This window comes from Enoplosus armatus, chromosome 10, assembly GCF_043641665.1.
Source record: "Enoplosus armatus isolate fEnoArm2 chromosome 10, fEnoArm2.hap1, whole genome shotgun sequence".
Classification (NCBI taxonomy): domain Eukaryota; kingdom Metazoa; phylum Chordata; class Actinopteri; order Centrarchiformes; family Enoplosidae; genus Enoplosus; species Enoplosus armatus.
Window position 1 is genome coordinate 14,625,756 of NC_092189.1, and position 27,281 is coordinate 14,653,036.

General features: G+C 39.7%; 3 protein-coding genes across 4 annotated transcripts; all 3 read right to left on the reverse strand.

Moving 5' to 3' along the window:
• Window positions 1–164: 164 nt before the first annotated feature.
• LOC139291824 (uncharacterized) lies at window positions 165–11,755 on the reverse strand. Its single transcript, XM_070913930.1, has 16 exons — window positions 11,567–11,755; window positions 10,948–11,056; window positions 9,449–9,662; window positions 9,013–9,155; window positions 7,842–8,016; window positions 7,613–7,668; window positions 6,515–6,705; window positions 6,305–6,412; window positions 6,040–6,165; window positions 4,324–4,422; window positions 4,088–4,246; window positions 2,723–3,332; window positions 1,397–1,460; window positions 1,113–1,300; window positions 936–1,024; window positions 165–823 (listed from the first exon to the last, which is right to left on the reverse strand). Exons 1-16 carry the CDS (start codon window positions 11,753–11,755, stop codon window positions 725–727), a joined length of 2,619 nt encoding a protein of 872 aa, XP_070770031.1. The 3' UTR covers window positions 165–724.
• A 5,558-nt stretch (window positions 11,756–17,313) lies between these two features.
• Window positions 17,314–19,465, reverse strand: slc25a5 (solute carrier family 25 member 5). Of its 2 annotated transcripts, XM_070912841.1 has the most exons (5): window positions 19,316–19,465; window positions 18,069–18,555; window positions 17,820–17,960; window positions 17,559–17,727; window positions 17,314–17,375 (listed from the first exon to the last, which is right to left on the reverse strand). In XM_070912841.1, the coding sequence occupies exons 1-4, from the start codon at window positions 19,424–19,426 to the stop codon at window positions 17,570–17,572; spliced, it is 897 nt and encodes a 298-aa protein (XP_070768942.1). In that variant the 5' UTR covers window positions 19,427–19,465; the 3' UTR covers window positions 17,314–17,375; window positions 17,559–17,569. The 2 variants fall into 2 exon arrangements, with proteins under 2 accessions (XP_070768942.1, XP_070768941.1); XM_070912840.1 differs by having other exon boundaries at window positions 17,314–17,727.
• A 781-nt stretch (window positions 19,466–20,246) lies between these two features.
• On the reverse strand, window positions 20,247–26,659 carry slc25a43 (solute carrier family 25 member 43). Its single transcript, XM_070913639.1, has 5 exons — window positions 26,263–26,659; window positions 23,783–24,024; window positions 23,350–23,522; window positions 21,460–21,594; window positions 20,247–20,912 (listed from the first exon to the last, which is right to left on the reverse strand). Exons 1-5 carry the CDS (start codon window positions 26,532–26,534, stop codon window positions 20,700–20,702), a joined length of 1,035 nt encoding a protein of 344 aa, XP_070769740.1. The 5' UTR covers window positions 26,535–26,659; the 3' UTR covers window positions 20,247–20,699.
• Between the last annotated feature and the right edge of the window lie 622 nt (window positions 26,660–27,281).

Consider the following 27,281-nt stretch of genomic DNA (forward strand, 5'->3'; position numbering starts at 1 on the left):
AACTCAAATGATGCTTCAGAGCAAATAAGATGGCGGCACCAGCAACTCATTTCCATCTTATATTTACTGCTTCATTAAAGAGAAGTTTAAACTCACTTAAATACATGGAGGCTGAAATACAACTGAAAAAAAACTTTTTATTAAAATATTTTATTTGGAATAAATTCAAGTTATTTACATTAACACTATTTCAAGTGTCCTTTGATAGTGGTACCGTCCACTTTGACAAGTGATTAACAATTGTGAGATATTTTAGTATATAAAACTTCAAGCCAAATGAACCAGTATACAAACGCTCTCACCACACAAGTGCTCAAAGTGACAAAATATTTTGGAAATTTTAAATTATTTTACATTAAAATGTGAGTTGTGAAATTCAAAGTGTAAATATGATGGATACTTTACTTTCTCCTCTAAGTTTGACAATAAAAATACAATATTCAATGCCGGTTCCCACTGATTTTACACACAAATAAATCAGGGCTAATCCCTTACAAATGCAGTTCAACTATACAAAATAAAAACTAAAGGAAATTGACAAAAATGCTCACAGTACGTTTGATATGCTCGAGGTAAAAAAAAACGACATTAAGGAGTGTCTGACGTGGATACAGAAATGGTCACAAATATTTTAAAGGCATTTTAAGATGTTCAATAAATAATTGGATAATCTAAAAATGTTGAAAAAGTACCATTAAAAAACACAAAGAGGAGGATTCACAGATCAGTTGGTGGAGTTGGTCACTTTCTGCAGGGCAGCAGCGCTCAAATTTAGGGCCGGCTCATTGGGAAAAAATTCCCTCAATAGGAATGAAAGGAGCAGCTGTTATGAAAGATAGGGCAACAAAATCAGAGCAGATTGTGTATGCTATACCAAATAAAACAATATTATTAATTAAATATAATATAATGGTATTAAATGTTGAGATACTCACATATACGAGTGTTTTGTTTTCTTCACTGTCCTGGAAAAGATTAAAAACAGACTCCATGTCCGTCTTCTTCAGGACAAGATAGTTTGAATCTACAGCGAGAACATGAAAATACATTTGAGATGGATTATTATAAATAATAACTGGATAAGAATTTAAGTGCAGTAAGGTGTCACCCACATCTGGCATTGATCAGGCTGTGCGCTCTGTCCCTGGTGTTGTTCTTCTCCTCGTCGGTGCGAGGAGGAAGAGGATGAGGAGGTGCTGCTGGTTGAGACTCTGGCCACTGTTTGTCACGTAGAGTGTCGATGTAGGCGGCCATCTGCACTTCTGTTGGGTTCATCTTGTTTAGGAAAGTGTTCACTTTTCTGGAGAAGAATACAACACAACCAGATGTCGATCATTGACAAGAAAAGATCCAAGTACTGGAATCTGTAAGGGTTGGACGTCAGCACCAAACTTACTTTTTCAAAATGGGCATAACAGGTTTCAAAATGGCATCAAATATGTTTATGAGGATTGAGTTTCCTGTTAAGACAGACAGAGCATTGGGTTTATCTTCAAGAACATCCTAAAAAAAAAAGAATATTTTTAGCTTATTTGTCACAAACTGTGCATGAATATCTAAAGCTGTGTTAATAAATGCTTGCCAGAGAGGAGAAACAACTCCTGAGAAAAAGTCTTTGCCAACTGGATGCTCAACTCTGTTCACCAGCCACTTGCCAGATTTGTCTGTCTGTCAGCTGGGATTAAAATGGTAAATGTGCAAGCATAAAACTAAAGCTAAAAAAGGCTACAAAGCTCTGTAGCTGCAGAGTTGATGTGATTTTCCTTATAAATCTGAGGGTAAAGGGTGTTGTATGTTGTACAGATTGTAAAGCTCTCTCCCACCAAGGCAAATTTATTGCCTACATAGATAAAATTGATTTGACCCGACTTGTTAATTCTCCGTAATTTTGGCACCATTAGAGACCTTTCAATGTCAGTATTAAAAATATTGATTGATAGAAATGATTGATCAATGCAGGTTTAACATGACTGCCAACGACTTTTTCAAGCTTGCCAGCTGTTTAGATTGTTAAATGCTGTCTTCTTAGCCTCCAGTGAACTAGTTTTAGTTTATTTCAGTACAATGTGAAACCTTTATAGCTATTGCTTGTGATGGATAATTCATCAAAGAGAACGTTACTTATTTTTGGTCAAGATTGCGTTTCACAGTAATGCAGTTCAAAGATTATTTGACAAATGCACCTGATGAAGAGTCTTGGATGAGTGGTGAAGCATGTTGTAAGCTTAACATTAAATCCAGTTACCTTCGACTATTTTAAATATCCAACAACCTGTCTGATGAGGCATCTACATAGACAAACCTTTCCGTGCATGAGATTACCAAATTAACAAAATCCTTTTCGTCACGTCGGTGTTTGCTTATTGTCTGTCGTCACGTTTAATTTTTGACAACTTGTTTTATGCATACGATGCTGTTTGGCTGCCAAGTGTCAAACCTGGACTCGGCACAAGCACATGAATGCACCTCCCAAAACAGTCCATGCTTTCACCTTAAAATACCACATGATGATTAATAAAGCAGACTCAATGTTCACGGCAAAGGATTAGCTTTGTCAGGCGAGTGTCAAGTCTCTACAGGTCGATTTTCTTACTGAAATGAACTAAAACAACTGTCTACATGTTTTAGACATTAATCAATCTTAAAAGCTGCAGTATGCTACAACATACAAAAACACTGGTGTGATCCTGAAGCTCTTAATGCTGCGTTGAACTGAACCAACCAGATATTTCTTTCAGCAGATCAAATATAGCTTTGGTCGCCTCCAGCTGCTCCCAGTTGACTTGGCTCTTCTGACACTGGGGTTCCTCCCCTCGTGTCAAAGTGCCCTGGTCCTTCCCTTTAGTCTTGTTCCCTCCACCTGACATCTTGAAACATATTTTCTCCTTTTTATTTGACCTCACGCTGAAATTATGCCACAATGGGGCTTCTGCGCTCTCCCCCTGCAAGCCTTCATTTTGGCTGTAGTGTGGCGTGGACGGGTCTTCATCACCGGTGCTTTTTGTTGAGACCAGGGACTCTTGTGACCTGGATCGGGTCAGTCCTTTGAAAATCATTTTAAAGTGAGATGTTAAGGGATTTTCAGAGTCCTCCATTTTGTCTTGGGAGCAGTTTTCATTTGCAGGCTGCGCCTCCTTTGCTGTCTCTGCTTCCTCAGGCGGCTCTGAAGGAGAATCATATTGGGAGATAACAATAGTTGGGACTGTAGCTCCGGGAACATCATTGCCCTTCTCAGTAGAGGCACCAGGGTTTTCTAAAGGTAGAGCTGTGGATTCTGGCTGTAAAGATGGCATTGTGATTTCTTTCGAGGCTTCTGTCTGAGGGCTAGAGGTCTGCAAACAAAAACAAAAACAAAACAATCAGGCTGTGAAAGCTGACCCTAGGGCAGACACCAGCAACTAAACAATCCCATATATATATATATTGATTCAGTGAGGCATTTTTAAAGGGCACTCCACTGATTTTACACTTGAAGTTTAGTTTATTTGTTACAAGGATCATCTGTGGCTCTGATGACGTCAACATGATGTCAGCTTGTGTTACAAACAGGTGATGCAGAGTTTGAAAGATGTGGGTATTTATCATGCAGGGAGGGTCAAGACGCTGCCAAGTTGCATTATGGGAGATGACTTGTACTTACAGTACTTTATAACTTATTTCCATAGTTTTGGTCATTGTTTTATTGGTTACAATAAAGTTACTAGTTGCAACATTACTCTAACAAGTTGAACACAAGCCAACGGTTCATCCAAATTATTTTAACTGTTATATTTGGAGTAACAAAACAAAAGTGAGTGATGTCAGTAATAATCCCTTTCTGCACATGACAACTGTTTGTGCGTACAACCGTGGAAAGTAGGTCAAAGTTGTACCAGGGTCTGTAAAGTGACGGATGTTTACACTGACAGTTTGAGGAATACTTTTAATATTTGCCTTTGCTTCCTCTTACAAATATGTTTGTTTGATCGTCTCGCTGTGTTCTGGTAAGTACAATCTTACTCTTACCAATAGGAACAAAAGAAATCCCCGGGTTGTAATAAACCAGAATCATTCTTTATGATGTCAGCAAGCATATGAGAAACTGTACCTCTTCTTCCTCCTGACCTGGAGTCAGGAAGTAAGCCAAGCCGCTCAAAAGGCCCCACACGCCTCCATAATGTTCCTCCTCATTCAGCAGTTTGTCAAGTGGGCAGAGGAACTGAAAAACCGGTTGAGTGTGTCCGATCAGATTGTCAGAAACTAATTCCTGGAAAAGAACATCACCAAATGTTGAGTCATGAAGATCAGGAGTGTTTATCTGTCAATGCGTCTTAAGTTTTCCACCTGCAGGAAGTGCTCCACTGATACTCTGGCTTCTTCTTTGACCTCATCGTTGACCTCCGACTCCTCCAGCACCAGGATCGTGGGCAGGCTGGCCGAGTCCTGAGAATAAAAGAAACGGGTGTTTTATCACGAGAGAGCCTCGAGACTAACAGTACGTGGTCTAATCCACATCTGGCAAAAGTTTTAAAACCGTATCCCATATGATTGTGATAAAATTCCATAATACACAAAAGTTGAATTCAAGAAGCAGTAAAAAACTCTTTTCTCTCAAGTCAAAAAGGAAAAAATCCTGTCAGACAGATGCTGTGATGTGAGACTGAAAGATCTGGTTGTTTGTAGAAAATCACCCGTTCAATTGTCGAACAGAAATTAATCACTAGACTGCATTACTTTGGTTCATCAAAGTGAATTTGTCATTTTCAACTGTTGAAAAAACTATTCTGGGTAAAATTTGTCAGCTCTGACAAAATAAATGAAGTATCAGGATTCACAATATTCAAGCCGTATATCATCCACATAATAAAACATATTCATCCATGCCATTGTGTAGACATTTCTGCAATAACCTCATACAGGGCTAGAAATGTGTGAAAGGCATTTCCAAACAATAAGTCGCTCTTCAAGTTCGTGGGAACTACTGCCTCATTGTTCTGGTAGTTCTTGTCTAGTTACCTCTGACACCATCTGAGTCCATCTTAAAACAATACTCGAATGTCCATGTGTACACTGAAACAGTTTTTGGTCGCTTTAATTGTTCCTGATGTTCATACTAGTTCTGAAAAGACTCCTTCCTGTTGTGCCCAGTGTATGAGATGGGAGCAAAATCCACAGTCCTTGCTCTGTGTAAATATATATGAGGCTTCAGTCATGGCAGTTGGAAAAATCAACTGGGTATCTTCCACAGTAACAGTCTTTTTAGTGCAAATATTTTAGAATTGCATTAGGAGGTCATCGTCTCTTTATGACCAGCATGTAGAGGATTAAAGTAACCAAAAAAGTTTTTTGAATGCATGTATGACCATGTGAGTATTGGTTTGAGATCGGCTTGAAGAAAGGTGAAATATTCTTTAAACAGACGTTTGATCTGAGGACACACCTTGCCTTCGCATCATCCATTCCCTCCCACACTCATCCTGACAACTATCTTTCTACACTGGCAGAGACAAGCTGAAACAGTGAGTGTAATTACTCCCTAAAAAACGCTCTATGATAATAATTACAAAGACGTCAATATATTGGCACAATCTCCCTTGTGTGCCACGATGGTTTGGTTTGCTGGCTTTCAACTTGGACATAAAGTCAATGATTCAAATGCCTTTAATTCCTCTAGAAATGCCAATAACAAGCGAGCCTAATTATTAAGCACAATGTCGCTTTTCCACAAATGTTAAATAATCAGTTTTTTGGTATGCAGCAAGTCTTTTCTTAATTATTGCCTTTCAGCAGTATGCTTTACACTCAGTTTCCAGTTTATTATTAGGTACACCGAGCTAAATCTAATGCAGTCTAATAACAGTCCAGCAATAAATCCTCCCTTCATGGAGGGCTGTAGTTTGCAGTGCTGTATTTCATTATACAGAGAGGTGCTTCTGTTATTAAACCTAGTACCCTCATTGGAACTGGCAACAGGGTGTATATCAGAGGGGATTATATCAGCTAGAAGCAGAAAATTATACATTTAAAACCACAAAACATGGCTTTCAATATGCCTTTTACCTGCCATCTGTTGCGGAAGTATATAACATCCATGTAGGTCTTCTTGATGTCCCACTGTAGGTTCTCAGGGCTGTCCTTCTCCTCCAGGTGAACAGTAAAGATTAGCTCCTCATCCTCAAAGTCGGCCTACAACACAGTCAACTCCTACTCAAACCTCCAGCTCAAACATTAACATACCATCCCAGGACAGGCTTTTACAGAGCCTCAGCAGACAGATAACAAGCCTCCAGGACATTCCACACTGCCACTGATATTTATAACTCACATGAAGGATGCTGACAGCCCAGCGGCCGACGCGCCACATCTCATATGACAGCTTGAATTCCATCATGTCCTCCTGGACGCTTGTCAGGTAGTTCTCCAGATCGCTGTCCTCCTGATGGTGTTTGGCCAAAAAGCGACAATGAATCTGTCATGTTTTCACAAATTGTCCTCCTCGCGGTTTAATATATTGCGTTTTCTGCAGCAGACTCACCCTGTCAGAGTCCTGCTGGCTGTGAACGGAGCCCTCCCTGCTGCTGACATCGTCCTCGTTGGACACGTCTCCCTGGATCGCCATGATCCTCATCACCAGCTCCTGCTCCATCTTTTTCATCTTCTTCTTCTTGGCCTTGTTGGACTTCATCTTGTCCACAAATTTTGACCATCCTTCTTTTAACTTGTTGCCTGAAAATTACAAGTTTAAAGTCAAAGAAATTCCACAACTTATATCGTCAGTATTTTACCTTTTTTTTTAACTTTCTATTGTGACTGGGGTTTTTTTTTTTATTGTGTCCACCATAGCACTGAAGAAACACAACTGAGAGAATAGCAATTAAGTCGACCTTGACCTTCATCTTCACCTTAACAACAAATCTGCATTTGTTTTTCTGCATCAACAACTTTTGAGCATCACTATAGTTGGACATTTTGTGAGAAAAGCTACTCACCAGATTACATTACAATCCACATTTCATTAGACATGTAAACATGATTAGTAATCAAACTTTTGATGTTTCAATCAATGCGGTGGCCTATCAATTACTAAATATCCCATCAGATTTAAATTATTCTTACAGATTATGACAGATGGTGGCGGTTCTTCAGATTTATGATGTGATCATTAAAGAAAATACACCGATTTATCATTTCACAGCGTTCATTATCATGGCATAATCAATTCTCATTCAGTCATCATTACTTGGATTGTTTGCAATACAAAGAGATAGGAGTTGCTTGAAGACAGCGCAGAAATTATTTGGCATTCAGTTTGCTGTTTGTGTAATTAGCTGCCTGGACCAACAAACAAAAGAAATGGGGGATTAATTATGTGCTAAAAGGCAGGCTGGTAAAGAAAATGATAATGTCACATAGCTGACAACACATTGCTATTCATCAAACTGTTGCACAAGATGTTATGCAAGAACAGTCCTCTATTCTCTAAACACACACAAACTACTCCATCTGCCTTTCTCAAGTCTTATTCATCCTCATCTGAATTGTTATCTCAGTCAAAGCTGAAAACCACATCCTGAAGTGTCGCAGAGCTTTAAGCTAAACAAGCAATTACAACAACTCAATCACAAAAACACACCTTTCCTTCTGGCCTTGATCCTGGTGCCGTTTGAAATCCCTGCTCCCTCCAAGCTCCTAGAAATCCCCCCCGCCACCCCCCCCCCCCCCACCAAAAAAAAAACAGCCACCAAACAAAACCAGGTCAGTTCCAATTTCAAACACATCAGGTGGCTCTCACGGCCGTTGCTTTGAGGCTCACTATGACTACGTGGAGCCAGCGGGGGTTGCAGAAGATGACAGCCACTCACACTTCGCTGCCCTCGTCGTCGCCCTCCTGTGAAGAGGGGCGGTGAGAGGCTAGATCCAGGTTTGATCCCCACAGCTCCTCCGCCGAGCCTTTGGGGGTCACGCTGTCAAGCTGGCTCACCACCAGCTGGTTCAGGTTGTCGGGGTCAGACAGCCATGTCATCAACAGGCCCAAACCTGAGGACAACAGCCATCACACTAATCCTACAAACTCTCTGTCTGTCATGACACAAACACACACTAAAATCAGGAGGCGCAAGATTCACATTTGACAACATTATTGGATTGTAATGAGTCATGTTTTTGACCGTTGCAGTCAGTAATAATAGCTTCCACAATTGACAGTTTTATAACAAATAGTTTAACATTTTCCAAAATATGCTAATTAGCTTTCTTGCCATGAGTTAGCAGCAGCCGGTTAGCTTAGCTTTGAATTAAAACCGAAAACTAGGTTGTCTCTGTCCAAAGAAAACAAAATTCACCCCTAAAGCTCACAAATTAACACGTTGAGTATTGTTTCTTTGTTTAATCCGTGCAAGAAAGAACATATGTGTATTTCCCAAACTATTACTGTAAATTTGGCATTTCAGCCCTTTATTAACATTTCTTTTGACTATTAATGTCATGTGTAGTTGAAAATAAGTATAATCACTCGTGTTCCTCATATCATCAAGACGCAATCACAATATTAGGATCAGGATTATCACTTTGACTGTAAAAGCAAAGCCCTGTATCATTTTCCAACTGTTTCAAATTACTGCAAAACTCATTTGTGTATCTATGAGTTCAGAAATTTTGTCAGGAATGAGCCGTTTCTAGCCGCCAAGATGAAAAGGAATCTGGACATGCAGATGTTTTTTTTTTTTTTTACAACTACATCACTTATCGTAACTGAGCTACATGCATAATTGCAAAAACCTACATCACAGCGAGACTCTCACGAGATAAAACATTTTATCCGTTACTAAAAATGACAAACCCCTAAAGGGAAGTGGCAAATCACTGTGGAAAGCGCCTTCCTTTTATGTAACCCAAAATTCATGTCCTAAGCTCTACAATGCCACTGACAATAAGGGATTACATACAATTCACACTTGTAAAAAGAAGTCATGGGAGGCTTAGCCCTTATGCAACACTGTACTCCTGCAGAGAGAGAATTTAATGCTTTCTTACCCTTTAAGGCAACGATCTCATTTAAGGCACAGCGGTTGACTTCTTGGCCCCAGAGAGATTCGGGAAAAAGGTTACGTACCAGAGTGTCAGAAAACTCTCGGAGAACTGCGATCTCCTCTGCTCTGGAAGTGAACAAGAGCTCTCTGAAGCAGAAAGCAAAAGAGACGTTAGTGAGTGCTACACTGGATCATAGATGCTTATCACCACCAATCTCTGACAATCGCTTCATCTAAATCCTAAATCTGATGGGATGTGCTGCTCTTGAAACACCATTCAGCATGAGAACCACCATTAGGATGTCACTGCAGGTATGATCTTGTAAAAGTAAGGTTAATTATTCATGGGTGATAAAAAAATATGGCGGTATTTATAGAGTTCAGAGACATTATTGAGTGCAAAGAGTAACTGAAGAGAGAAAGCAGGTGTAAAGTCTCACCTGTCAGACTGCTTCGCATTATGCAAGTGCTGGGTCAAAATCCGAATGGAGCCCACCACCGCCTGGCAAACATCAAAGTCTCTGGCTCTCTCAATGATCCGCTCAATTACGAAGTCAAAATCCCTGCTGAGCACCTGGTGCAGAGGCTGGTGCTCACATGGCTCGGGGACGTCGTACCAAGGCAGGACCAGCTGAGCGTAGGCGCACTCAAACACTGAGGAGAGCCGTCACAAAAGGAAATTCACATTAACACCAAACTCCCACGCTCTCCTCCTGAACATCAAACTCAAGCACTGCTGTGAAATTCAAGCTCTGTTTTCTTTTTACTTCTGAACTCCTTCGTAAACGCAGATGACTCAAATTATTCATTTCAAAACTCAAAATGTCCATGACAGGATTTTCCTTTTTGATAGTGAGATGGAGATGGATGGTCTATTCATGGGCGAACACGCGGTTTTATTTACAGCAACTTAACTGTATTAATGTAGAGAAAAGCTAAGAAAACTATGAATTATTCATATTTTACACAGACTTTCAATGAAAAAAAGGGCACAAAAACAAGTTGGAATAAGAGTATTCTAGTTTTATGTATTACATTTTTCTGCTGTATTTGTGTTTATAAATAGTGAAATAACCTTTTTTTACAACCTAAAACTGTTCTGTAACAATATTGAGTTATTTTGACTAAAGATTTGTACATTTTTATATGAACGTGTGGCATTGTTCAGGTATTTTGCGGTTCCTGGTAGCTTTATACTTTGAAACTGACAACATGAGAAGTCAGACTTGTGCCAAAAAAAAGCATACCAAGGACAGTTGAACAATGGATGCATAGATATCAGCCTGGACTCCAGATGGTTAGCAGCTCATGCATTTGAATATGAGAGCTATATTTATGACTGAAGGAAATATTGCTTTCAATGACTTATCATTGCCAAAAGCTTATTTTACCTTTCTCACTTCCACAGTTTGTCAATGGTTTTCAAGGTCTAACGTAAACCTTGACAAATCTGACTGTAGAGAGCATGAAATACAGGTTTACTTTCTCTCAAAGAAACTGAGCTCATTCAGAGCTCTCATGTTAATCTTAATCTCAACACAAACCAATTTCATAAACGCTGCACAAAATAAATGCAAAGCAAACACAAGTGATAATGGAGGCACGAAAACCAGATATCTCATTTGCTGTTTAGCACATCACAGCCATAACACAGCCCATGTATTGAGAGGGAGTGTTTTTCATCTTTGTCTCTCCTTAAAGCCCCTCCTCGCTTCATGTAACATGAGCTCCAGCTGCAGCTGTGTCTATACAAAACTGTCCTTTTTCAACTGTGTCGAGTCAAAACAGAGCTGCTGACAAAACACCCTGAAGTCAAGAGCAGAACCTTGAATTTTAAACATTCACTTACATCTTCATGCAAAGTGCAACATACGGAGACAAAATGTGCTTACGCCACTTAAAAAAAAACACATTTCCCTCTGTGAAAAACAGGCTTCACCTTGCTGTAGAGACCTCTTCACATGTGGATACTGAGACTCCAGTGGTTCGGCCTGATCGCTGCTTTCTCCATCATTCAAGTCACCGAACAACTCTTCCTCAACAGTTTCCTGGAAAACACAAGACAATTAGTCAACCAACAGGGACAGAGCGGACTAAATACACAGTAAAAGGCTGTAACCACGGGTGCTGAACTCTGGGTGACAGTGAGCTATGTGTCGAGTGGAAACACGTTTTTCAGACCTCAGCACAAAAAAAAATGCCCCTCTGGCTATGAGTGACAATACTTATTTAACTAAATAGTAATCTCACAGCTCAAGTGTTAGTGTAACCTCGCAAACAAGTTAGATAACTGACTTACACTTTCATTAGGACCTTAAAGACATCACTACTACATTAACAATTTACGTATTAATAAACTTATCTCACTTATTAACGATTATTAGACTAGAAAGGCTGTTTAAAGTGGTATAATATGATCTACAGCTGCATCTCACGCTCACATTTTCAATATTTAACTCCTTAAAACATGCCTCTGTTCTCACCATGCAACAGTGCTCGTAAAGGCAACTCTCTCCTGCAACAAAAGACAACGCAGAAATACAAAATGTACTTAACACCTGGAGTGGATTTCCCTTCGTCTCTTCATCAGTTTGAGTGCCGCTTTCTCGCCCGCTGTTTGAGAACAACAGCGGGGTAGAAAAACAAAAGAGGAAACATAACAAGTACTGTGCCACTGTGCGGCCGCAGTCTGAAAAATACCACACCAAGCCGAGAGTTATGGCGATGGAGAAGCGCCATAGATACATCTTCTTTTCTCACAAGAGGCTCTTTCTGCTCGCGTCTCTCACTTTGAGCCGGTGAGTGTTGCACGTAGCAGGTGCTGGTTTGTTCAGCCACATCTTTAGCACCGAGAGGAAGACGCTGCTTTCCTCCTCACGCGAAGTCAAACGGCGGAAAACAAGCGAACTTTAGTAAACTGGGTAAAGCGGAGCTGTGATTGGCTGCAGACCCCGCGTGCCTGCTGTTGATTATAACCGGATGTAACATCTTCAGGTTACAGCTTTAACTGACAGCAGGGAGCTCCGAGGGCGTGGCGGTGATCCATCCATCCATCCATCCATCTTGGAGCACTTTTGGGATCCTAAGTTTAAATAAAAGTACAGGAGTATAATCAACAAAATGTATTAAAAGTAAAAGAGAATAATGGTTCTGCAGTAAAATGGTCAATGTGACTGATATTATATTAACCCTTTCACGCATAGTGGTCACTACAGTGGACAGCTATTCAAAAGCTGTTTTCTTGTATATGCATGGGTTTTAATGGTATAGTTGCACATCAACCACCACAGTGGACGCTAGTGCGTCATCCCATACACTGCCACTCACTGGCCAGCCATTGTAAGCGCAACACAAATGTCTCAAAACCAAGATGGCCAGCGGAAGGCCAGAAATGCTGAGCAGCTCAGGAATAACTTGCCAATCCTTCTATAGTAGGAGACCCTTGCAGGTAAATAAAATTTGGTAACATCAAGTAACAACTAAGGAGTAATACAATTGTTAAAATTTCCATTTTATTCATTGGTGTGTTAAATACATATTTCTTCAGTAGAAAACTCAAACGCATGCTGTCCACCCGAGTGGACATGTGAAGAACTTTGAAAAATGAGCGTTTGAAAAAAATGAAGTTAAATTGTTTTTTTCATGCCTAAAGAGAAATAAAAACACTTAGGGAAAAAATCCTGACTGAGGCTGTCATAATTCATGCATGAAAGGGTTATGTTATATCATACTATTAATACTGAGGCAACAATGTGTAAGTAGCCTACTGTTCTCATACAGTTTGGGGTCGTGAGATGATTAATGGGGTATAAAAGAGGAAAAACCTAAATTCTGCCACGCTCATTTATGTTCATTTTTGTGAAATAATGGATAATCTGACCTCTTTGGGTCTCAAACAAATGAAACCATCTGAGAAGTTTAGAGAGTAAATCACTCTTTGGTGGAACTGTAATCAACTCATAGACTCTGCTTTTTTCATAAAAGGTCTCAAGCCAAATAGGGCTGGGAACCACTGGTTTAATCTTTAATATTAATATTAATTAGAAATTAAGCATATTTTATAATCTTATCAATGATTTCTAATGTAAAGTCTTAATATAAGTACTAAAAGTACAATATCTCCCTCTGAAATGTAGTTGAGTAGAAGTATAAAAAAAACATAAAATGGAAATACTCAAGTAAAGTACAAGTACCTCAAAGTTGTAAGTACAGAACTTGACTAAATGTACTTTCCCACCACATAGAAGTTTACCTTCTTCCAGTATGACTCACGAAAACACAGTTATATTATGATCATCTCATCATACTGAAATGATGTTTTAAAGTAACTGAGAACAGGTGAAATTATCAGTGAGAGCATGAAGGGAAGAAATTATTCTCATAAAGTTGTCCAGACTGAGATAATGTTGGGAGAAGATTTAAACGTCTGTAGTGATTCTGTTCATCTACTCCAGATTTACTTGTTACTTGTTTTATTGTCCGATTGAATTATTCAATCACAGCCATCATCACAATGATCCACAGATAATTAAAATAAACAGACAAATTAATACATAGCCTACCTTAGATATAGTACATTACATTAAATCAGTTTTAATGATTTTGGTACAGAACTGTTTAAGTTACATAAATATAATATAAAATATAAAGTAGCTTTGTCAGAGTTTCTGGTTGAGCGTTGCTGAAGTTATCTGTTAAAACATGCTTTAACCTCCTAAGACCTGGCATCCAAATGCGTGGACATCACATTTTGGGTTATACCATAATACTTAATTCTGCTTATATGGAACCACATCATGTCAAAAGATGATGCTTAGTTTTTATACTTATCAGGTCCCAATAAGCCCAAATAGCAAAGAGAAATTAAGATAGAGCTTGGGTCTTAGGAGGTTAAATCTCATTGACATTCATCTGCTGTGAATTAATTTAAGGCAGCAGCAGCCTGTTTAATACCACAAGGTGGCGCTAACACTGCTCTTCATCTAAACACAGAAGCTTTTGATTTTGATATGACGATACAGTTTGATCTGAATACCATCGATCTTGCATTATCAATCAAAACACAGGGATATATGATTAATAGGTCTATAATTAAACAACATACAGAGCAGCAAAGCCAACTGTCAAAAAATGTACGTCTGCAAAGGAGAAAATGATGAATAGCCACATTAAAAATGCAGTGAATAAACTCTAAAACGATATTTATGCTTGAGGCGAAAACATTCAAACTAAATCTCCTTATTAAATAAGTATTAAATAGGGGTCTATGATCAACATCATAACGAAACATATTTATCAGAAAGGCTGGTGCGCTATTAAAGATATGATTCAATCAGCACATATTCTGTGTAACATGTAACAGACAATGAGCTACTTGAGGCCCGACGATCAAAAATCATACGGCCTTTAAACTGTATCATTTATTAACAAGTCATCTCTGTGCTGTTTGTCCTCGTGAGCGGAAAACACTGAGGTCATGAACCGGTGGGGCGATGACGTAATTCTGTCTAACAGCTGAGATTACGCAACAGGCTGCCTGACAGGAGGCTTTTACTGTGAAGGGTAGCTTCGGTGATCCAAAGACCTCCATGTGGATCCACGCTGACCCTGACTATCAAGTCCCCTTTTAAGAGTAGATCACAGCAGTAACCACGTAACCAAGTACATTTACTCAACAATACTTGAACTTTACTTGAGTATTTTCATTTTAAACTACTTTATACTTCTACTTCACTACGGGGGGGGGGGTATTGTTCTTTTTACTTCACTTCATTATTTTTTAGTTATAGTTACTGAACAAATTAAGATTTTTATGATTTTTTTATATATAAAATGCCACTTACACATTAATGCATCATTAAGTGCTCTGCACTGTGGTACTGCTACTTCATCCTCCACTCGGCCTCAAACACAAAGAGGTTACAGCAGGTGTTCCTATTTGTAATATTAAGACATTTAATGTTGGAAGTACTGGCAGCTTAAGGGCTGAAACATTAACTAAGATACATCTTAATGTTTTTCATCATGTTGATTTGAAAATAGGACTCTTCTTGACCTCAATGTGTGCCTTTTTCAGTCAGTGGGTGTCACACTGGTGTGGTCTGCAGTTATCCAAATGTTTCATGATGAAATGCAGACTTATTTATACATTTTGAAATTATGAAGTCACAATCAAAACTTTTGAAACTTTGCATAAACAGAACATGTTTTCAGGAGTTATTGTCTCTAAATACTGAGAAATATGAATTCAAGTGCACATTTCGGATCATTGCAGCCTACCAGCAAAATAAATCCCACTGCAAACTGAAACGCAGACTGCACTCATCTGACTTGTAACCCTGACTTGACCTCAAGGCGTATATCTAAAGCCACAGACAGACAGACAGACAGTATGTGAATGGCTGTGATCCCTGTTGGTTCTCATTATCTAATCCCTGTTAAAGTTGTAATGGAGCAGCCGTAGAGAAACGCTTGCTGAATGAAGGATTAACTCCGTGCTACCTGCTGAGAGGGACTGTTGGGGACGGAGTGGTCAAAACAGTATTAAAACAGATTTCTCTGGGTCGGCAGTCCAAGACTTTCTGAATCACTGAAAGGAGATTAGACTACACCCAGCTGAGTAAATCATGTAATCTGATAGTGTTGCTAAAATGAGGCTATGTCCTCCATTCAGGATCAGTCTGGGCTCACTGTTCGAGACACAGTGATTGTGTCTACATACTAGGCTACTTGTTAAGCAGAGCGGCTTCCCAAGTTCACAGGATGACCACATCAAGATATCAGCTTCAGACATGCACATTGTCTGTAGCTGGTTCATTTCACTCTTATTAAACTAAGTGAATCTAATCAAAACTCACACTAAATACAGAGAGAAACACGTTAATTTGTATTATTAATAACTATGTTCATAAGTGAAGAATCGTGTGGGAAAAATACTAGACAGAGACATGTCCAGTGACAGAATTAAACTTTTGATGAACTTTGAGAGTGAATGGTGGTTCAAAGCTGAACTAATATTGTGGACCCTAATAGAACTTAGTCTCACAGACTCCAATTATGTAGTCACATTTTCAATAAGAGTAATTACAGCTGCATTGACTGAATACTCAAGAGGATCTGTGTGATGTTAAAAGCCCGCAGCAGACAGAGAACTTGACTACTGTTATTAGTCTGTAACCTTGGTTACAGGCATTTTTTAAGTCATTGCTAATAAGAATTTCAGACCACATATGTCAAATAGCCTCTTAATCGAAACAGTGTCTTAATTTTTTTTATCCTGAAATGGATAGATAATTTTCCCAGGGGGCAGCAGCTCTTTAATTGGTCAATGAAAATGGCTGAAGACTGATCAAAGCTGCCAAGTGGACCTGTGACCTCAGAGCCAACATGCAGATCATAATACAAAGTGACAGTATTATGATCAGATAGCGTTGTGTCGGAGTCCAAATCGTTTAAATGTACTGCAGACATTTAAGATGTCAAGAAAATGCTCAGTGTGGAGAGCCGTTTTGACATAATGAAAACGTCCCACATTTGGACAGGCAGCACAAAGATTACCATCTGCTTTTACAGAAAGGCCAGTCGACACCCTTGTTAGAGCTGCCAAGATGTACAGCATGTCCTATCCTGTGAGGCTACAATCATGTGCTTCTTTACAGTCGGCAGGATCATGTATCAGGAGGAATCCAATTTATGACACCCCTTATAATACACATCAACGCTAGCCGGAAACCCAACTACGCACCCGTCTCAGCGCATTTTGCTTCTTTGCTGAGAATATGGAGTCACGCTTTTACACACTTTCATTGGCAGAGATCTAGAGAGCACTTGACCATGATAGTAAATAACATGGACAGGTGTGTCATATTGGTGAATAATAAAACAGCTCAAGGTTAAAGCCCTCAGTCACACCAGTTGGAGTCAGATGAGGTTTGGCAGGAGATAAAAATATATTTAGAGGGTTGGATTAATCCACCTTGCTGCAGGTTGTTTCTCTGCAGGAAGTCACTTGAGAAAACTGTTCTGCTGAAGTATCATTATATTTAAAATCAACTGGTAAAGCTCCCAACTTCCTGCGTATCACTTTTCTGCAAGCATGCCTCAGTTTGAATATTGTCAGCAGGTCAACTTTCTCAGCTGATTTTGGCTCGACCCCAACTACAACCTGGAAGACCTCTGCAGATCTAAGCTTACATTTCACACAGGAGGCTGCCAAATGGCTTCCTGAAGCAACATGGGCCACACTCTGTCTGTAATGGTACCCTTCATAGAGGACATTACATTTCAAAACCAGACAGGACACTCGTTCAGTAGATTGCATTTATTTCTCTTTTTCCGGTAAGGTTCCTGCGATCAGGGAATGACAATCTGGTGAGGGGCAAAACAAAAAAAAGAAAAGCATGGGCCAAGAGAAGAGTGCATAACAGATTCCCCCAGTACAACTAGTAGAAAATACTAGTTGGTCCCTATAAATATAGCGCCGCATTTAAGTCCTTCCAAATGTACAAGATATGTTACAGTTAAACTTCACAACAAGAACAGTGGACATACAAAAAAACAACTTAGATGACTTTCTTAAGCTCATCATACAAGACGAGCACGAAGGCGCCCCCCATGCCTCTGAGCACGTTAGACCACGCTCCCTTGAAGAAGGCCTTGGAGCCTTCGTCACGCGCAATCTTCCTCCAGCAGTCGAGGGTGCCAGAGTACATGATGTCAGCTGAGGGTGAAAAACAAAATTATAAAAAAAGACATCACACCTTTATTCTAGTAAAAGCAAAAACAGAAAGTTTAATATATTGTGTTTATTACCGCCTTTGCGTCCAGACTGCATCATCATACGACGACGGACTGTGTCAAAGGGGTAGGACACGAGACCAGCGACCGCAGTCACAGACTGGGCGATCATCCAGCTAACAAAAATGTGTGTGTTCTTGGGGTCTGGAAGCATGCCTATAAAGAGAAACGTCAATCAGTAGGGTTAACTAACGTCTTAAAGGCGAGGAGGTCCACTGGGAACAGATACATCAAGCTTTGCAGTGAATGATAATGAGAACTCACCCTTTGCTGTGTCGTAAACGCCAAAGTAAGCAGCTCTGTAGATGATAATTCCCTGCACTGAAACGCTGAAGCCCTGGTACAGACCCTTGATGCCATCAGACCTGGAGATCTTCACCAAGCAGTCTCCCAGGCCTTTGAACTCACGCTCCGTTCCGGCTTTGCCGACATCAGCAGCCAGACGTGTTCTGGCGAAGTCGAGGGGGTAGACGAAACAGAGTGACGTGGCTCCGGCAGCGCCGCCAGACGCCAGGTTACCTGCAAAGTATCTCCAGAACTGTGTGTGCTTGTCCACGCCGTCGAGGAAAATCTTCTTGTACTTGTCCTTGAAAGCAAAGTTGAGGGCCTGAGTGGGGAAGTATCGGATGACGTTGGCCAGGTTCCCTCTCCAGAACGAGAGGAAGCCCTGCTCTTTTGGGATACGGACGACACAGTCGATGATGCCCTTGTACTGCTTGTCAGCTGTAATCTGCCTGCTGGCATGTTGTACCTGTAATCAAAGCAGAGATACGGCAGAGCATTAGAGATGACAAAGTGATGAAAGCTGGATGACGGCAGGAAAAGCAGACCAAGTTTGACACAGCCCATTTCTTCAGTGTGAACAAGCATCTACCTTTAACCTGTTAACCTTCTAACTTGAATAATTGGTGAGGACACAGATGCCATTCATGTGTCTGTCTGACAGACACATTTGCAGCCATGTGCCAGAGTACTACTCTGATGGCATCCATTCAACAATTCACAGCCCCTCCTGCTGCTGCTTCTGCTGAGCCCAGGCCCAATGCAGCAGTACAATGGTGCAAACCTTGCTGTGACCTTGTCTTGTTGTCAAGCCAAACTTAAGTCCAGTCATTAAAGATGAGCACTTTTGCAGACAACAGTCACAACGGATGGCCATGTCTGCCTTTAATAACACACTGCATTTTTGCCTGGTGAGGCTGCAGCTCGCTGGCCAGTGTATTACGTAACAGGTCTGATAATGCTGATTCCTCATCTGCGCCTGCACCAAACTATGACAGAGCTGCTCCGGTTTACTGTTTAGACTCCAGCTGACAATGCAGCATCTTTACACTATCTCTTTTGCATTAACATCTCGTTACATCTTGTTAAACTCACCCCCCACCCCTTTAGAAGTCACTGGAACACCGGCAACAAAATGCTGCAAAGTGACACCATCAGTTTTGTGCTGCAGACACGCGCAGGCAGCATCTAATTAACAGCTGCAACTAATAAAGTAAAATAACTCTTACCTGGAGAAGAAGCTTGACTCTCTCGATGGGGGCTACAGCTGTTTTGGAGATGGCAGCGGCAATACCACCGGCCAGAAAGTCCTTGGCGAAGGAAACAGCTTGTTCACTCATCTTCAGATGTTATCAGTCCCGCTAGGTTGGAGTCGGTGGGGTTTGCCTGTGGAGTTGAAATGGCCGACTACTATCTGGAAGACAGGGGATTTAAGAAGACTGAACGCGAGAAAAACTGTGAACTTCGACACTCGCGTCCCATTGGTCGGCTGTGGAAGAAGTGGGCGGGGCTAGCAGATGTCCTTTGATTCAGATTTGGCTCTCTCTCATCACTCACAGTAAATTATAGCAAGACCAAAGTTATCTGCCCAACAAGTGGGAAACTTTACTCAAGACGTCGTTTAGATATTCTGATTGAGTCGTATGTCAACAGAACTCTACTGTTATGCTGTTAAATTAAGTTTTGGATCAAGGTCGTGTTAAATGTCACGTTTGAAGCAGCTGAGGCCTAAACGCTACGGTGGATAAAGGTCATTCCATCTGTTGATGTCGTTTGGCTGTCACTCAGTTTCCCACAGTATGAAGGAGGGGGACATGTTTGAATCAGCTGACCAACCTGGTCCTGACCTGATCCAACCTTGTTAACTAAATACCAAGTCAGCCTGATTGAAATCTCACCAGAAGTGCTGCCCGTTATTATCAATTGTCACTAGACACAAGAAAGTTGCATTTTTTACTAAAGGGCACAGTGGAGTCATTCACTTCAGTAAATGTGAAAAAAACAGAAAAAATAATGCAAATAACACACTCAGCAACGAGGAAGTAGTTTTATATTCCCAAAGGTTAACTGAGATCATAAATATATAATCAAGACTTACAAAAACATACAAAAGAACATCTTAAGAATGAAAAATGTGAAATTTTAATGTTATGAGCACAAACATGATTATCCAAAACCTACTCAAACTTATGAATCATCAACATTTTTACATTCATTATACATAAAAAAAAATACAAGCTATCACGCAAGTAGATTAAGAGCATTTGCTATTTGAATAAACTACGGCACTATTTGATGTCAATGACACAATAACTGAAATGAGCCCCAAAATAAATAGTTAACGTTCAAGGCACATAATGTTTGCTTAAAAACAGTCATGGAAAGACACTGTGTGAGTGACCACTTCATAAACAAATAACACCGTCAGATAAAATAACAATATTCAGAAAGAGGTAGACCGTTGCTGACCGGACATAATGTAAATGTTAATACCTTATATGAAGACATGAAACACAACATTATGTAAATATTACAGACACAAGCCTCTGAAGTGTTTCAGTCCGGCAAATAACTCATTTTGCTGGTCAGGTGACATCTTCTCGTGGTGAAGCTTCACCAGCGGTTTCCAAAAGACGACTCCCCCGACCCAAAGTTCCTGTTTTTCAAGTAGCGCTTCACCTCCGCCAGCTCGTACGGCCCGAGGCTCTGGTCGACCCCCGGTGCAGGTTTGTAGCTCAGGGGTGACACGATGTACCCGTTGCGGTAAAGGCAAACCTGCTTGCACATCTCAAAGCAGGTGAAAAGAAGGCCATAGTAGGGAATAATCTGTGAAGGAATGACAAAGAGGTCGGAAGATAAAGATGAGTGTGTTTCCGTGTGATGCCAACACATTTAAATCAGTTCAATCATGTGATTAAAAGCCTTAGATAGCCACACGGACAAGGTTGTGGTCTGATTTTACTAAAAGTATCTTAATGTTTCTACAACAAGTTGCTTTATTTTCATTCAGCTGCTCATGACAAGGCCTTACATTTGTGAAACAACGTATCGTGACATTTGCAGCTGAAATAGGAGAGTGGAGCGTGCTGTTCCAGAGACAGACTTTGCTCACCTTGCTCGTGATAGTCCTGCTGTGAATTACACACTGAACATTGCTTTCCATGCCCCGCCCCCCCTACTCACTCTCCCTTTTGCGTAGGCCATGGGTCACAATTTTTCCCCCCGTCATAAAGTCACTCATGTTCCTGAGCATGTGCATTTATTTCAGTTCCTTGTCACTTATATGCCACACAAGTAGACCAGTGCTCTATGCATATGATTGATATAGAGTAAAACATAACGATGACAAAAGAATATTCCAGTGAAACCGTACCTTTATTGTGTTGGCAGTGAGGCCATTCCACAGTGAGAGGATGCCCTTGTTTCTAACAACCTGTTTGAAACAGTCAATCATTCCAGTGAAATGGACGTCAACTCCACCAAAATGAGGAAGACGAGCACTCTGAGCCTGAGAAAAGAGATTGAAAGTGAAAATGAAGAAGCAGTGAATCAGCAAAGTATCACAATGCGTCTATAAAGTAATAACCAGAAATGTCACGAGAAGCGTGACAAGAAATATAGAACTTGTTGCAATTTTGGGGAAGATGTAATTAAGTTATATACAAGTATATCATAAGCTTTAGTAGCGCAGTAAAGGAAAGTTGACACTCCTGCACTTTTATAGTAATTAAGATAAGATAAGATAAGATAAGATAATCCTTTATTAATCCCCCAGCAGGGAAATTTGCATTGTTACAGCAGCATACAGGATAGTGCAATAGCAGAGACATAAGTAAGAAAATAAGATATAATAAATAAGCAACACTATTACAAATTTAAACATAGGGACAAGATAAGCATATAATAAACACAATGTTGTCCTTTTGAGGGTAAAGTGAAAAAATAAGGGCTGGAGGAGATGAGAGTTATATATTCATGTTAGTTAACAGTATATTAAAGCTCTCAACACACGTCCTGTATGAGACAGTCACATTGTGTCCTGTGTTGTTTTGTTAACCACACCAACAACTCTACAGACTGACTGTCATGTGACTGAGGAGGTGTATCTTTAGAAGTTTCGAGGCTCCCAAAGGGAACATGCACACAATAATAATAAGGGTATCAAACTATTCAAACAGCTTCATTTGTAGAGGAAACATCAAGCTAGCCAGCAGGTTAAACAATACTTAGCTTAAATCATTACCTAAAGCTTCTGCAAACATCCTCAGCTGCTTTCCTACCATCATTGATCTGCCTGACTTTTAATATTTAACTCTCAGACAAGAGCTGAATCCCTAAATACAACAATTATGTAACATTATTCTTTATTGGAAGGTCACGTTTGTGATGGTTCAAAGAAGTATACATACACGACTCTCAGCTTGGCTGCTGTCTGATAGTAACTGACTATCTTTAGAGAGCATATCTATAACTTCTGCAGACCCGGGACACATTCACATTCCCAGCTGCTGTTGAACCTTGTGGTAGCTAATAATAGGCTGATAAAAAAATTGATAAAAGCGGATGTAGTATTCTGTCCTCTGCAGCGCCATTGTTCCTAACCCTTATTAAACATTCAGAAGGTATCTCAAACATCATTTACGTTGAACTTGGTGCAGACCAGTGTGTTTTCCTATGACCAAAGTGTTTTTTATAAACACACATGGAAAATGTCCGGACTCTTTAAATAGCCATAGGTTAAATTATTTTGAAGGCTAATTTGAAAAACTTACGACTAAGAGTATTCTGATTTAAGTACTTAATTTAGTAAACTCTCACTGCCCCCTTATGGACTAAAGGTGGTAATACAGCGAGTAAACAGAACCTACTGCACTGTACACTTGTTTACAGGTAAAATAACGACAAACAATACATAATAAATATGTATAGTAGTAATAATATATAGATATGAAGTAAACTAGTTGATCTGTCTGAAAGATCTATCAAATTTTGCACCTGAATACAGGTACACTGAGTTTAACTGGAAACCTCATTTACCTTTAAAAGGCCATAAAAACAACTAATTGTCAAACATTTCTTTGTTGACCAATAATTAGACTAATGGACTAAGAACAGGCAACTTATTTAAATATTGATGTTCTCTGTATTTTTGTTATTATAGTTAGTTTGCTAGTGCCTCTTTAAAAATGCCTTTGTGTCACCTCTCTTAAAAAAAAAAACAGAACCTACATGCAGAAACTGAAGTGCTCTGGTGGTAAATTACCTGCATCTTCCGCTTTACAGTTTCAAAAGGGTAGGAGAGGGTCTGGGCAACTCCCGCCGCAAGACAGCCATTAATGAAGTTCTGGAGGGGAGTGAAGCGAAAAGGAGGCTCCTGCCAGAGCTTGTCCAAGTTCATGTAGACGGCGTAGCATCCGATAGAAAAGGGAAAAGCACCTGTTGACAAATAAGAGACACCGCGATTTACAGTTAAATTTATCATTGATGAACTGCGTACAGCAAATGATGGGTGGGCTGGAGAGAAAAACCCGATTAAGGGGTGGAAGGTCAATTTTTTGGCCACTAGGCTACCAGAACTGCACGACTGCAACTTTCACAGTGTAATAAATGAAAAGCAGAGCTCTTTTAACAGCATTAATATCTGATATCTTAACACCACCCACAAGAAATGAACTAAGTTGAATATGCAAACACACCCAAGAAAGTGAGGGAAAAGCCCCTGTAGAGAGCAAGCAGCCCTTCCCCTCTGTAGATCTTTGAGAGTGTGTGAATTACGCCAATGTACGTGGGCTGTCTGCAGTTCTGAACGATGAGCCTGGTTTCTGCCACCTCCAGAGGGTACGTGACCAGGGCAGCAGCAACACCAGCCAGTCCACCCGCCAATATGGCTCTCCACTGAGAGATGAAGCCCAGTTCATCCATGTGAAGGTGGACTATCCTGGACACAGAGGAAGGCAAAGTTAATAACACTTAACTGTGCAGATTTCATTGATCAGAAAGTGATTGGTTTCATCATTTGTCTTGGTAGTTTGACAGCACATTTTGTTTCATTTGTTTTCAGTGTTTCTGGTTTCCAAACCTATTGTGCACCTGACTGTCCAATAAGCAGAACCCCTCTCTTCAAATGTATTATTTTGGTTCAATGTAAGTGTTGAGATGATTAGGTGATTACTTGATTACTAACTCTAATCCCCAACCAGACAGTCAGAAAATCAATTGCCAATCATTTTTAATAATCAAAATAATTTATGAAACAAAAAACCCCCCAAACATTTCAAGCTTCTCAAATGTGTGTATCTGTCTGATATCAATTTAATTTGAGCTGAAATAAACTATTATTTTCATTATCTCTTAATCTGTTGATGATGGTTGTGATAATCAATTCATCATTTAGTCTAAAATATGTCATATCATTGTGAAAAATGCCCATCAAACAACTTTTATCTGACCAACAGTCCAAAAACAAAAAATATTAAATTTACAATTATATAAAACAGAAAAAAAGTAGCAAGTCTTCACATTTTGAGAAGGAAAATATTTAGAAGTTTTCCTTGATAAATGGTTTTAATCAATTATCAAAACTGTTGAATAATTTTCTGTTGATTGACTAATCTATTAAGTGACTAACTGTTTCAGCACTAAATTGAATATCTTTGGGTTTGGGACTTGTTGAAGTGCATTTATCACCATGTTCATGCATTTTAATAGCTAAATGATTAATCAATAAAAAAATTCTAATTACAAACACATTAATCAATAATCAAAATAATTGCAGCCATGTTCAATGTAACGTTACAGATGAGCACCTTCTTTGTTAATGTTACCTGCATCTGTCCATATTTTTTATTCTGTGTTTTGTTATTTTATATGTGCAAAGGACACATGCTGTTGTTTCAGTGAGAATCTTTAAGGCCAGAAGTTCAAGTCGCATACACTTAAGGTGCAAATGAATAACTCAGAGGTCGTGTGTGTGTGTGGGGGGGGGCTTTCTTTTCCTGGAACACGGCGTACAAAACAGGACAGTGGTTTGCCGAGTCAGGATGTTTACATACACACGTGACCCTGAAGCGTGAGAGGGTACCTACTGACTGTCTATAGACAGTATAGTATTTATGACTGCCCCTGGATTACTGTTGTCACAGAGGATTTACTCAGGGCATAAAGTAGACACTGAGTTGGGTTACCACAGGACAAAACATCCAGCCATGCTGTCGGCTCTGCTGTATGTTTTGTCCTGTAGTAACCCAATATACGACTACTTTATGCCCTGAGTAAAGCCTCACAGGCAACACTTCCTCTCATGAGTACAAACACAGTAATCTACTGTAAATAATCTGTGTATGAACATACATACAGTATGTATATGTTAGGCCTGCAACTAATGCTAATTTTCATTATCAATTAATTTATTATTTATACTTTTTAATCAATTAAGTCATTAGTTTGAAAAAATGCCCATCACAACTTCCCAGAGACCAAGTTGTCATATTCCGCATATTCATCTTTGTTTGTCAGTCCAGAACCCAAACTGAATATGCCAATTTGGGATTCCGGAAACTGTGGTAGATATTTTATTAACTATTTTAGATTTTAAAGACAAAACTATGAATCGATTAACTGACAATGACAATAATTGTTATTTGCCTTAACTGAAGTAGTTATCGATTAACTTTGTCTCGATTGATTAATCAACTAATCATATCAGCTCTAGTATACATAATGTTGAGTTTGACTCGAGGGAAACAGACTACCTGTGAGACAAAACCCAGGGCCAGGGGACCCCTCAGGCTTTGAAAATCGAGTGAGCAAATCCAGCCTTCTGATTGGCTGAATATTGAAGGAGTGCCTCGTACGGTAAAACAGGAAGTACATTTTTAGCTGAACGGAAAAAAGTAAACAGACAATTTAAACGAACTCTTTTTGTTGTTTTATCGTGTCAATAATAAAAAAAAATGAACGTCAAGACATTTTATCTTCTACTGAAGTTAATGTGTTAAACTCTTTTACACTGTTCACCACACAAACTTGCTAAGTCAGCAGACCGAGTTCGCTAACAAGCTAATTTAGCATAAATACTGGACCAAACTCCGACGAAAACAACCACGAGATACGTTTTTAACTCGATACAATGTGAGACAAAACAACAAACAACACATTTAGATTCCAAGTCACTTACTTTTTGTATGTTGTGAGATGAACTGCGGTGTAGGGGAACAACCTGAGACAAGAGGCCAGATTTCCTTTCCAAAATCCTCTAAGTCCCTCATTCTGGTAGATGAGAAGAAAACTTTGACACAAACCCTTCTTACAGTGAAAAGTGCCCACTTGACTCTTGATTTTAACGACCTCCAACGGCGACGTAACGGTTTTACTGAAAAATCCGGCGAAACCGACGCATGAAAAGCTTTGAGAACTCGTCAGCCTGTTGTCTTTTTTAACGGAGGCCATCACTGTTTGGCTCTCCTCTGAACTGTCTGCTTCCTGAGATGATTTCACTTTTCTCCGAGGGACGAGAAAGGATTTGTTTACGCAGGTTAGACATCTAAATATAGAGACCGAGGAGGTGTCCGTCTCCTGGCCTGACCAGCGGTGTTATGAGACAGTGGTGGGGGTGAGCTGGAGTAACGTCTCAGTAACACTAGAGGGCGCTCTTTGACCTGTTTGTAAATGCTTATAAACATCTGTGGAGGACACATTCGCACCACCATACTACACTAGAAAGACAGGCTACTCTTAAACATGGAGAAACTTACATAAACATATATAGTAAAGGGGAAATACAACACTTTTGAGAAGATTTGGGGCCCATTCATGAAATTACTGGAAGGGGAAGATTTTGCTTGCAATGAACTGCTGTTTATTTTTATTTTCATTTGGACTTTTGAGCAGTTATGTTATTATTAAGTGTCGGATCTTTTTTTTTTATCCACCAAGATGTGATTTTAGTACCTTGTCAACAAGTACGACAGCAGAACATGCCTTACTTCCATTATATCCAAAGTGCTTAGTGTGATTTGTTCAGGTGCCTTTTTTGTTCAATGTGAAGTGCATGTTTTTGTATGTTTTGTGGAAAATACAATAAACATATCTGTCACTAAAAAGCTGCAAACAATAACCTGGACATAAGTACTCATTATGCAAAAAGGACCCCTTATCACTGATGCATTACTGTCATATGTTTGCAGCATTTTAATC